We start from the raw sequence: 13,384 nt of genomic DNA on the forward strand, positions 1-13,384 counted from the left end.
TTGATCCTGACTACGGGTGCTGTCTGTACGTTCTCCCTGTGACCGCGTGGGCTTTCTCCGGGTGCTCCAATTTCCTCACATGCTCCGAAGACGTAAAGGTTTGTAGGTCAATTAGGTTCGGTAAGATTGTAAAAATTGTCCTTAGTGCGTAGGATAGTGTTTGTGTACGAGGATTGCTGGTCGGCGTGGACTTGGTGTGCCGAAGGGCCAGTTTCCTTTATTGTATCTCTAAAGTCTAAAGTAAAACCCAAAGTGGTTCTGTCTGGTCCAATTTGTGGCTGTACATTTGAGATAGTGCACAAGAGTCGGAGCAGAAAGTGACGAAACATAATTGTGAGGCTGTGCAATTAGTTTCCATGGAGCGCAGTTTACGGAGAAAAAGGCAACTTTGAAGATTAGGCTGAGCAGGTCGATGAAGAAAAAGCCATTGCAGAAGATGTGAAACAGAGTGGGTAAATATGATTTGAACAAATTGAGCTGAATGGCATGTTTTCATGCTGGATAGTTATGGAGGCTTGTTTGTTGAGACGAATCTTCATTTCATTCCACCTCTTAGAGCTACTGAATTACTTACATTCACACCCAACCAGGTGCAATTTCCCAGTTGTTCTGTTCTCCTCCAACACTTGGTGTGTATTATGTGTTCTGTTCCATTGTCGAGTTACGTGTGATTTTCGGACAAATTACCATTATTAATTTCTTATACTGATAATTACTGTTGACTTTTGTTGGACAATACAGGAAGATAAGTTGGAATCAATTACATTTTTGACATCACATTAAAGGATATGGGCCAAATCCAGGCAAATGTGATGTGATACATTGGTTGGAACAGACAAGGTGGCCCAAATGCCCTGTTTCCATGCAATTCTGAGCAGGAAAGGAATAACGTTTGTTCAAATGTTTGATTTTTATTCACATTGCTAGTGAGGGCACGCTTGAAAAACCTCCCATTTCCCCATCATAAACCTTCAAACACCCGGTTGGGGAAGTCCCAAGTGGGCGGCACAGTGGCGCAGCAGTAGAGTTGCTGCCTTACAATGCCAGAGACCCGGGTTCGATCTTGACTACGGAGTTTGTACGTTCTCCCTGTGACCATGTGGGTTTTCTGCATGTGCTCCAATTTTCTCCCACGTTCCAAAGACGTACAGATTTGTAGTTTGTAATTGTAATTGTAAATCTTTATTGTCATTTCCTGAGTATTCGCATACTCAGAGGAAACAAAAAAAACGTTTCTCAACCAGTGTCCATTCAAATTTGAGTTACAAAAGGAAATAGCAATTAAAATTTTGAAATACATTCACATGTCATGAGTGAGGGCACCCTTAAAAACATTCAATAACCCATCAACAACCGTTCAAACCGGCAGCGGCACAACAGTGGCTCTGCTGCAGTGTGGGGGGTTTGTGCGCGATACTTGGCAGGGGGGAAAGTTCATTTAACAGTCTTATAGCCTGTGGGAAGAAGCTGAGGAGCATCCTGCTGGTTTTGCAGCTGATGCTCCTGTACCTCTTCCCAGATGGGAGGATGGTGAAAAAGTCGTTTAATTGGCTTCAGTAAAATTGGCCCAAGTGTGTAGGATAGAACTAGTATCCGGGGTGATCACTGGTCGGTGCAAACTGCGCACTGTTTACGCACTGTCTCTAAAGTCTAAAGCAAGGGTTCCCAACCTGAGGTAAATTAAGGGTAAATTTCGCCTACCCAAGAGGTAAATTTGTTGATTCTAGATTTGTACATATTTTTTCTCATTGACTGACTGTGTTTGGTTCTGGTATACCGGTATCTGTTCATCATTAGTTGTCCATAAATAAGTGAAATAACATTGCTAACTGCTATTAAAGTTGCCAGGGATAAACGGGATGAAAAAGATTGGGAACCCCTGGTCTAAAGTAAAGCAAAGTCTTGTGTGTTTAGTTCATCTGATTTACATGATTTACTTTTTCTCCTTGTGACAGTGCAATCTGTTGGGTAAAAATCTCAAAGACGTGGTGGATAAGTATGACCATTACCAGGAGTTGTCAGCCGGGCTTCTACCCTGGCTTCAAACTGCCGAGGAAGCTGCAGGAACACAGCTGACGGAGGCCATTGCAGCAGATCCAAAGAACCTTCAGAAGCAGTTGGAGCAAGCCAAGGTTACCATTCTATGCTTATCTTCCAATAAGTTGTTGAGATCTTCCTTTCTCTTGCATCTCACTGTATGAAGTGTCGTTATTCCCCTGTGTGTAGGCTCTCCATGATCAGATATCTGGGCACCAACGAGTGGTTGAGAAGCTAAGGAAAGCCGTGGATGCGCTTGTGGGTACAGATGGTGATCTCTTGTTGAATCAAGAAGAAATCCAGGATAACATGGGTACGTTGGTCATATCAAATACATTGGTGATACAGTCTATAGCACAGAATTCAGCTCTTGGCCTCATGGTTCTCTGCCATTACTCATAGGCGCAGAGGGGCTGGGAGCGGAAACAGGCCCCTCAGCCCACCAGGTTCATGTTGACCCTCGCACCCATGTACACTAATCCTACATTAATCCCCCTCCTCACCTTCTGTCAACTCCTCTCAGATTCTACCACTTACCTACACACTAGGGCCAATCAACCCACACATCTTTGGGCTCTGGGTGGAAACCAGAGCACCTGGAGGAAACCCATACGGGTGTCAGAGGTTATGGAGAGAAGGCAAGAGAAAGGGGTTAGGAGGGAGAGGTAGATCAGCAATGATTGAATGGCGGAGTAGACATGATGTGTCCAATAGGCTAATTCTACGCCTATCACTCATGACCTCGTGGTGTCAAAGGGGGAACGAGCAGACTTCACACATGGTCTGAATCGAATGCAGGTTTCTGGTGCTATGCAGCTGCAGCACTACCAACTGCCCCACTGTGCAGCCCTCAACCAGATGTATCCACCTGAAGGGATTCCACACAACTTGTACTGCACTCCAGTTCTTTTATCACCATGCGTGTATATCACCCTGCTCCTTTTTTATCTACTCAGCCTTCTTGCCTCTAAAAATATCACATGTGCTGGAAGTTTCAAGTTTCAATGATGGAGTGCTGGGAGAGAAAGGTCTGTGGCACGGTGGGGCAGCGGTAGAGTTGCTGCCTTACAGCGCCAGAGACCCGGGTTCCATCCTGACTATGGGTGCTGTCTACATGGAGATTGCACGTTCTCCCCATGACCACATGTATTTTCTCCAGGTCCTCCCACACTCCAAAGACGTGCAGGTTTGTAGGCTGATCGACTTCAGTGAATTGTAAATTGTCCCGAGTGCGTGGGATAGTGTTAGTGTCCGGGATGATCCCTGGTCAGCGCGGACTCGGTGAGCCGAAGAGCCTGTTTCCATGCGGTATATCTAAAGTCTAAAGTCTGAAGTCTAGAAATCAGGAGTTATAATAAGAGGCCCTGAGCTCTGGCAGCAAGGTAAAGGAGATATCCTAAGAGTTTCTACAAGTATATTAAGAGCAAATGGATAACAAGCGAGAGAAGATGTCCCCTTAAGTATCGATCTGTGTGTGGAGCCACAGGACATGTGTGAGATCTGAAATGAATTTTTCTCCTCTGTATTTCCAAGTGGAATGGAATACTTTATTGTCACATGTGACAAGGCACAGTGAAATTATTTGCTTGCATATCCAGGGTATGTATGTATAGAGCGGCCATATACGGTGCTTACAAAGTCACAAAGAGTAGCTTTGATCGACAAATGAGTAGATCATTGGAAGCTAAGGAATTAAGCGAAGTGAATAGAGATGTTGCGGAACATTACAAAAGAGGAGTGCGGGCAGTCTTACAGTATATTAAGGTTGATAAATCCACAGGGCCTGACCAAGTGCATGCTGGGACATTCTGGGAAACTAAAAGGTCAGAGGAAGCTGTCGAGGCAGGTACTATTACAATGTTTAAAATACATTTAGACAGGTACACAGATAGGAAAGACTTAGAGGTATATATAGGCCAAATACTGGAAAGTGGGATTAGCTGAAGTAGATACCTTGTTTGGCCAAATGTTGGCCAAGATGGGGCATCGTGGTTGGCATGGATAATTTGGGTTAAAGGGTCTGTTTCCATGTTGTATTACTCTTTGACTCAATAACTCAAGTACGACGTTGGATTGACTGAAATTTGTCTCTCAATAGATGACGTGGTGCTGAGATACAAGAACCTGTCCAAGTCGGTCAATGAACGCAATGAGAGCTTGCAGGTGACACTCACACGGTCCTTAAGTGTTCAGGATGGTTTGGATGAAATGCTTGACTGGATGGCCAGTGTGGAAAAGAGCCTGGATGATGAAGGGGAAATTCCTGTCAACTCTGTTGCCATTCAAGAAGCTTTTAGGAAAAACACTGTGAGTATAAGCATCTAAATGGGAAATTTGCCCTGCAGCTTCAAAAATATTTCAACAGGCACACGCATTTAAGATTGTTTATGTTTTGAATATGGATCTTTAGGAATTATTTTATTTTATTGATGTTTGAGTGTCAATTTAACACACATTTAAATGTATGCCAAAATTGTAACAGAAATTAAATAACTTAGTAATGACTTGTATAGTTTTGGTAAACTAACACCAAAATAATTGTCATCTCCCTAAAAAAAGCAGTGAAATTTAAGACATTACTAAGTTCTTTGCCTCAGGACTGGGTTCAGTCCTGACCACGAGTTCTGTCTGTGTGGAGTTTGCACATTCTCTCTGTGACCGCGTGGGTTTCCTCTGCGTGTTCTAGTTTCCTCCCACATCCCAGAGACACGCGAGTTTGTTGGTTAATTGGCCTCTGTAAATTGCCCCTTGTGTTTCAAGAGTGGATGCGAAAGTGGGACAACATAGAACTAGTGTGAATGGGTGGTCGTTGTGGGCTGAAAGGCCAGTTTCCATGCTGTATCTCCAAACTAAACTTTGGGTCGGGACCCTTCTTCAGAACGGACAGACATCATTTGAGTCGGAAGAAGGATTCCAACCCAAACATTGTCTGCCCATTCCCTCCACACCAAATAAAGCTGTCTTGGATTTAAACAATATAGGGTGAAAAATTGTTTCCATGTAACCTCCCTACAGTAATGAGCCACCATTGTCTCTTCAGAATACCACTGTATTTGCTGGTGAATCTGTGGAATTCTTTGCCACAAACAGCAGTAGAAGCCAAGTCATTGATTATTTTTAAAGCGGGGAGATTAACAGATTCTTAATTAGAAACATAGAAACATAGAACATTGAAATTAGGTGCAGGAGTAGGCCATTCGGCCCTTCGAGCCTGCACCGTCATTCAATATGATCATGGCTGATCATCCAACTCAGTATCCCGTACCTGCCTTCTCTCCATACCCCCTGATCCCCTTACCCACAAGGCCACATCTAACTCCTCTTAAATATAGCCAATGAACTGGCCTCAACTACCCTCTGTGGCAGAGAGTTCCAGAGATTCACCACTCTCTGTGTGAAAAAAGTTCTTCTCATCTCGGTTTTAAAGGATTTTCCCCTTATCCTTAAGCTGTGACCCCTTGTCAGCCAGGGGCTTTGACTTTGACTCTGACATCGGGGGGGGGGGGGGGGGGGGGGGGGGGGTGCAGTGGAGAGATAAGTTTTATTGGCCTTCTATCACAGCGATGTGATGGATGTTTATGTAAATTATGTTGTGTCTTGGGTCTATTTGTTTGTAATGTATGGCTGCAGAAATGGCATTTCGTTTGGACCTCAAGGGGTCCAAATGACAATTAAATTGAATCTTGATCTTGTCCTGGACTTCACCAACATCGGGAACAATCTTCCTGCATCTAGCCTGTCCAACCCCTTAAGAATTTTGTAAGTTTCTATAAGATCCCCTTTCAATCTCCTAAATTCTAGAGAGTATAAACCAAGTCTATCCAGTCTTTCTTCATAAGACATTCCTGACATCCCAGGAATCAGTCTGGTGAACCTTCTCTGCACTCCCTCTATGGCAATAATATCCTTCCTCAGATTTGGAGACCAAAACTGTACGCAATACTCCAGGCGTGGTCTCACCTGGAGTATTGCGTATTGCTTAGTATGGGTGTCAAAGGTTACAGGGAGAAGGCAGGAGAATGCAGTTAAGAGGGAAAGATAGATCAGCCATGATTGAAGGGTGGAGTAGACTCGAATGGTCTAATTCTCCTCCTATGACATGAACTTATTTTAATCATAGGCGGCCATTGAACGATAAGCGACCACTTCTTTTGACACCGATCCAACGATACTCTATTAAACAATGTAATCTACAGCCTTTAGTACTTTTAGCTTGCATTTTCAAAAATAAAGTTATTACACTTGAAAATCCTGCAGGGTTTGTTATTTTGTTATTGTGGGTCTGAAACTCTGTGGTCACTAACATCTCCCCCTTTTCCCCATTGGCGCACTCGCCTTTACAACACAATTATCTAAAATGTGAGTCTTCTTCGGAAGACAACTACCATGTTACAGCAGAGCTTGCTGTCTTTTCAGATATATAAGAATCAAAATTAGAACAAAGAAAAGTAAGTCTGCAATTTTCCTCTGTAAGAACAAAAGAAAATGGGAAAAGGTGCAGCTACTTGGCCCCACCAGGCAATGTGATCATGACTGATCATCTGTGCTAGTTCCCTGAGCCTTCAATTCCCTGATCTCTCAAAAATGTATCTGCTTTCTCTGTTTAAGTAGCCCCCCATGATCTGGCCTCCACGGCCTTCTAGGGCAGTGAATTCCAGAGATTCAGCAATCTTTGAAGAAAGAAGTTCTTACACAGCTCAATTTTAAATAACCATCCCTAATCTTGTAACTATGTACTTCATTTGGGATTCTTTCACGAGCAAAATTATATGGACATCTACCTTCTTGGCCCCCTTTGAATCTTATATATTTCAACAAGATCACCCCTTATTTTTCTCATCCCCAAAGAATTCACGTCTAATTACTTCACCCACTCATGATAGGACAACTTTCTTCTGCCGGTCTTAACTCTGTTAGTGTTGGAGATGTGTCTGCAAGTTATGAAGCTTTAAGAGCCTGTCCCACCAGCATGCGATTGCATGAGACTAGCGCGAACAAACGTGGTGGCTTGAGGCGAATGGCCTCGCGGGGCCGGTCCCACTTCCAACCATGAGTCGGGGCTGGTCCCGACATCATACTCACCAATCACCTGGCAGGAGGCGGGCCGACTGAATTTGGATGTTGCACGGCATCGGGTGGTTACGTCATCACGCAACGGCACGCCGGGCAGTGACGTCATAGCGCAACGCCACGTGCTAGATGTCACGCCGTCAAAACGCTTCGTACGGCGTCAACATGCTGCTTATGGCATCAAGACGCTGTGTATGGCGTCGAGACACTGCGTATGCCCGTCGAGGCGCCGCGTACGGCCTCAATGCGGCTGCGGGCCGACAGGCTGTTGTCGTGTGGAATTTTTGGACAATGTCAGTTTTTCGGAACACCACACGATGTCGGGACCAGCCCCTCACAACTCCATACGGCTCCGGCGATCGAAGTGGGATCGGCCCCACGAGGCCGTATGGCTCAAGCGACCATGTTAGGTCGCGCTTGCCGCATGCAGTCGCATGCTGGTGGGACAGGCCCTTAAGAACGCTTCACAGCGGAGCTCAACATTTCCTAGGTGCATGTGCTCTCTATCACACACTACCAGCCTGCAGTGGGCGCCATTGTACAATTGGGAGCAGAAAGTTCTCTCAAAAGCCAGTGCAGCCTGTTTAAAGCACCACTGACGGCGTCTTGGCTTGCTTAAATAATACAGCACTGATCCGAGCATGTGGTCTGCATTGGGGCATGCGTTGTAGGAATACTGAATGTTTAAAGTATTGTATTTACAGTTAATTGAATGTCGCACCGTGGAACTTGTGTCTAATTTTATTTAGCTGGCATCTAGTCACAATGTAAAATGCTGAAAATTATCAAAGTGTTGAAAGTCGTTTGTGGAATTCTAGTTTCGAAATATTTTTTTATTTTGTGTGGAATTGAAGGCTGACATTGTTTCAAGTCAAAATTTACATTTTGAGCAAATCATAATGTTCAGTTCAGTTTAGCTTATTGTCACGTGCACCGTGGTATTGTGAAAAGCTTTTCTTGCTTGCTATCCAGTCAGCAGAAAGACAATCCATGATTACAATCAATCCATTTACAGTGTATAGATACATGATAAGGGAATAATGTTTAGTGCAAGGTAAAGCCAGCAAAGTCCGATCAAGGATCGGGATCATGGGCACTATGGCCTACGTTTATGACTTTTCCTTTCTTCGCTAATGCTACCTGACTTGTTCCCCACACTTTCTGCCCTTATTTGAGATTTCCAGCAATTCCATTATTTTTGGATTGCTTTTGTCTTTGCAGCCTGTATGCACTCTGGAGTGGAGTTGTGGGTTCTTGTAGATAACTGATGATTAATGGCAAAATTATCTCTGGTTGCTTTGTTCATCAAAAGGTTGTAGAAGAAGCTGTTTGTAAAAGAACATGCAATGAAATTTGGCGTACAGCAACAGAAGGAGGCCATTCAGCCTCTAGAGCCTGCTCTGCTGTGCAATTGGAATAGGTTGATGTGCAGTTTCTGAGCTTGGATCTAAATCAAGGCATACAGATATCTCTAAACCTGGTATTTTGACACTTTCTCCAGGCACAAGAAGATTTGAAGTACCCCTTCTATGTCCAAGTTTAGTATTAGCATTGCTCAGTTCTATAACAATATATAAACACTACTGTACTGCAACAGACTAGTGCAAAGATAGCACCACAATGACTACACAGGGAGTTCTTCTACAATACAATAGTTGCATTCCCAAGGGATCTTGCGTTGTAAAAACAATAGTGTCAATGGGGAAAAGGGGGTTAGGTGCGAGAGTTTCAGATTTGCAACAGCAAAACTATTTTACTCTACACGATTTCCAGTCTTTTTTTAATAAACAAGTCTTTTTAAGAACTATAAGTTTATTTTTATTACTACAACTTAAAAATACTATAGGCTGCATGTCACATTGATTAATAGCGTATCATTGTTGCGATGCATAGAAGCGATTGCTTGTCAATTTCAATAGCCACCTGCAATGAAACTAGCAGGTGTGCACTTAAGTGACAATCGTGTCTGATTATTGCAGGCAGGTTACATGGAAACAGTTTATTTTTCTCTAGACAGTTTGATCACGGAGGACAACTTTTTTTCTGCTCGTCAATTTCCAGAGTAACTTTTAAGTAGTTCTCTAGTTCCAGATCAAAATCGCATTCTAACCTGTTTGGCTTGTGTTATACACATAGTATTTCCTAATTTTTCCATTGCATCCAGTTAGTGTCATGGAAATAAGTTTGATAGCAAAACTACCTTTTATATAGTTCATATTTCCTTTTTGAGGGGCAAATCACAACCAGAGAAAGCTCTGAAATTGGTTATATCAACTGAGCAAAATTAGCAGTTGTCTTTATTTCCCTTTTATTTTCCTTATTAAATTTGTTTGAAAGTGTATGTTCCATGATGATCCAATATTAGGTAAAACGCAAATGGTTTAATCACATCATAGAATCATAGAAAATAGGTGCAGGAATAGGCCATTCGGCCCTTCGAGCCTGCATCGCCATTCAATATGATCATGGCTGATCATCCAACTCAGTATCCTGTACCTGCCTTCATACCCCCTGATCCCTTTAGCCACAAGGGCCACATCTAACTCCCTCTTAAATATAGTTTTTGTTTAGAAAACTATCCCGCATACATTCCAAGAAATTCTCTTACTCAGCACCCTTGCCAATTTGATTCACCCAATTTATATGTAGATTGAAGTCACCCATTATAACTGTTTTACCTTTGTTGCACGCATTTCTAATTTCCTGTTTGAAGCCATCACCAACTCCACTACTACTGTTAGGTGGCCTATACACAACACCCACTAGTGTTTTCTGCCCCTTAATGTTTCGCAGCTCTACCCATATCGATTCCACATCCTCCAAGCTAATGTCCTTCCTTTCCATTGCGTTAATCTACTCTCTAACCAGCAACGCTACCCCACTTCCTTTTCCTTTCTGTCTATCCCTCCTGAATATTGAATATCCCTGGATGTTGAGCTCCCAGCCTTGGTCACCCTGGAGCCATGTCTCCATGATCCCAACTACATCATAATCATTAATAGCTATCTGCACATTCATGTATGTGGTTGGTTGTGGTAGGAGCAGCACAGTGTCTGAGACTGTGCTTACTGTTTTGCGGGTCACTGGAAGTCGGTAGTAAATGATTTTATGGCACTTAAACTAACAGTTTAACAGTCCTGCAGCTGAGTGTATGCATGCGCTTTTCCTTCAGGCTATGGAGCAGAACATCGCCAGCCGCCAAAGCAGCATCAGTGCCATTGAAGAGAAAGCCAACATGTTCATCGCCACGGCAGACCCGTCTACTGCCTCCGCATTACAAGCCAAGGTGGACGACCTTGCCAAACGCCTAGCTTCAGCCAGTGGCCGGCACAAAGAAAGAACAACCAGGCTGGAGAACCTCAGGGGCAAAGTGGAGCTCTTTGAGAAGACCTTCCAAAAAATTGAGCAGTTTGTCACCCAGAAATCACAGTCTCTCTCTGAAACTGATGGGCCAGGAAAAGACATCAACGAACTGTCACAGCACATGCAGGTAGGCGAGTGTTCATGTGCGCATCTGCAGGTTGGCAGCACTCACTTGCACACATACAAGGAGGCGAGAGTGTTCATTTACACAGATGCAGGTAGCTCAGTGTTCATTTGCATGCTTGCAGATTGACTTTCATATTCACGCATGCAGCCAGACAAGCATTCAGTTGTGTACACATGCAGATTGACAAGTGCCCATTTACACAAATGCAGGTAAATGAGTGTGTATTTGCATAAGTCCGAATTAATTTACAAACATAGATCAATACAGCATATGAACGGGCCCTTTGGTCTACAATGTGTCTGCCGAACATGATGCCAAGTTAAACTGATCACATCTGCCTGTACATGATCCATATCCCTCTGTCCTTGCATATGTAAAAGCCTCTTAGACTCCACTATCGTACCTCCCTCCAGCACCACCTCTGCCAACGCATGTGTTTGGTCCCCACCATTCCCTGTGTAAAACTTGCCATACACATCTCCATTAAATTTTCACCCTCACAATTTATAGCTATGCCTTCTAGCGTTGGACATTTCCACCCTGAGGAAAAAAGGTTCTGACTGTCTACCCTGTCTATACCTTTCATAATTTTACATACTTCTATCAAGTCTTCCCTCAACCTCCGACGTTCCAGAGAAAACATCCTTGTAGCTGAAACCCTGTAATCCAAGCAGCATTCTGGTAATCCCACTCTGCATCCTCCACAAAGCCTTCACATCATTCCTGTAACCGGGGCAACCAGAACTGCACACAATACCCCATACAGGTAGGCAAGTGTTTATTTACAAAGATGCAGGTAGACCAATGTTCATTCCAACACATCAGAAGGTAGACGAGTGTTCAGTTGCATGCATTTATTGCATTACATATTGCCTCCTAGATTGCATATATTTCAGTTGCATAAATATACAAATATTAATTTGCATACATACGAACAGAGGAGGGCTTTCATGTTATGTAACTGAGGAATTCTATTTACTATCATCTTTCAATATCTGTGAAACAATTAAGCCCGAGTGGAGGACACACTAGATTCGTAAACTTTCTTTACTCAGAAACCTGAAGGTTGTATTCTCTATGAAGAGTCATAGTCATAGAGTCATACAGCACAGAAAGAGTCCCTTCAGCCTAACTTGTCAATGCCGACCTACTATGCTAGTCCCACCTGCCCACATTTGGCCCACATCGCTCTAAACTTTGCCTATCTACATACCTGTCCAAATGTCTTTTAAAATGTTGTCATGGTACCTGCCTCAAGGACCTTTCTCTGGCAGCTTGCTCCATATACCCACAACCTCTGTGTGAAAAACTTTCCCCACAGATTCATATTTTATCTTTCCCCTCTCACCTTTCTTTTGATGCGGTTTTCCATTTTACAGAATTATTTGAGCCTTTCTATCCAAAATAAGTAGTTTTATTTCATTCAGCAGCTGCTCAAAACTGATGAGCTGGGCTTTCCCCACCACATGACTGGGTATGAAGGTTATGGAGTTATGGAGATACCACATAGAACGAGGCCCTTCAGCCCAACTTGCTCATGCTAACCAAGCTGTCCCATCTAGTCCCACCTGCCCACATTTGGTCCATATGCCTCTGAACCTTTCCTGTCCGTGTACCTGTCCAAATGTCATTTAAATGTTGTTATATTACCTGCCTCAACTTCCTCCTCTGGCAGCTTATTCCATATACCCACCACCCTCTGTGTGGAAAAAGTTGCCCCTCCGGTTCCTATTAAATCTTTCCCCTCTCACCTTAAACCGATATCCTCTGCTTCTTGATTCCCCTACTCGCTACTCTCTCTATCCCTCTCATTATCTTATACACCCTTATAAGATGACCCCCTCATCTTTCTGCACCCTAAGGAGGAAAGTCCTAGCATGCCCTTATGGCAGAAGCCCTCAAGTCCTGGCAACATCCTCATAACTGATGGAGTTTGAATGTATTGATTTGTCCGCAACTGCAGTGTTGCTGTATAATGTAATAAGCAGTTGGCCGAAGGCTAACTAGATGGACCGTTGGTTATTTATTTAGTGAATCACATAAAATAGAAATCCAGCCATGGCATCTGGTCCAAGATAAACAAGAGAAGCTGGACAGTGCCTGTGTGTTGAGGAATTGGGAGAAAACTGGGGAAAAAAATGTTCATGCATTTGGCTGCATGTTGTGACTTAGCTGAATCTAATTAAAGCTGTTCTGGGGGGTCAGTCCCTCGGAAAGGACACCTTTGCTGCAGATTGCTGCTGAGCTCCCTGTACCTGTTCAAACTTCATTAACACGCTGTCTCAATGTCATTTTGATTTAGACCAGTAAAGTAGAGCACAGCAGTGGGATCTATATTAAAGTCGAAGAGTAAGCTATCCCTTGAGAGGAAGGGGATTGTTTGTTTTTTTGTGTTGGCCAGTGAAGAGCCTGATTGGGAATTCTAAACTTGGCCTTGCAGGGGAGCGGAGTGCTGAATCCACCACATTTAAAACATAGCCTGCAGGAATGATTCAAAGTTCCCTCAGCCAGCTTCAGTCACCCCTTCCTTCAATTCTGTCCCAAGCCATGACTTTGGCACTTGCTGTGTCTGGGAACATTTTGGCAGATTGTTTGTGTGAATCTCAATGCGTTTGCAAGTTAATTTATTTTAGTAGGCTCTATACTTTGAGAAAAAATTAATTCATGCATTAATACATAATTGGTGAGATCTCCACCAATACAACGTCTGCGTGGTGATTGGAGAGATTTACGCCTGGCTTTTGGGTTGGTGTGGAACAAGATGGAAACTCCCTCAGTGGTTTCTAT

The 13,384-nt window shown here is 43.5% G+C and overlaps 1 protein-coding gene across 1 annotated transcript in view; it reads left to right on the plus strand.

Moving 5' to 3' along the window:
• The window catches only part of LOC129696942 (dystonin-like), a 529,669-nt gene that overhangs the window by 334,242 nt on the left and 182,043 nt on the right, over nucleotides 1-13,384 (plus strand). Inside the window, 4 exon segments of the mRNA XM_055635073.1 lie at nucleotides 1,956-2,132; nucleotides 2,227-2,350; nucleotides 4,136-4,344; nucleotides 10,280-10,597. Coding sequence (XP_055491048.1) covers nucleotides 1,956-2,132; nucleotides 2,227-2,350; nucleotides 4,136-4,344; nucleotides 10,280-10,597 — 828 coding nt within the window.

This window comes from Leucoraja erinacea, chromosome 5 (genome assembly GCF_028641065.1).
Source record: "Leucoraja erinacea ecotype New England chromosome 5, Leri_hhj_1, whole genome shotgun sequence".
NCBI lineage: Eukaryota > Metazoa > Chordata > Chondrichthyes > Rajiformes > Rajidae > Leucoraja > Leucoraja erinaceus.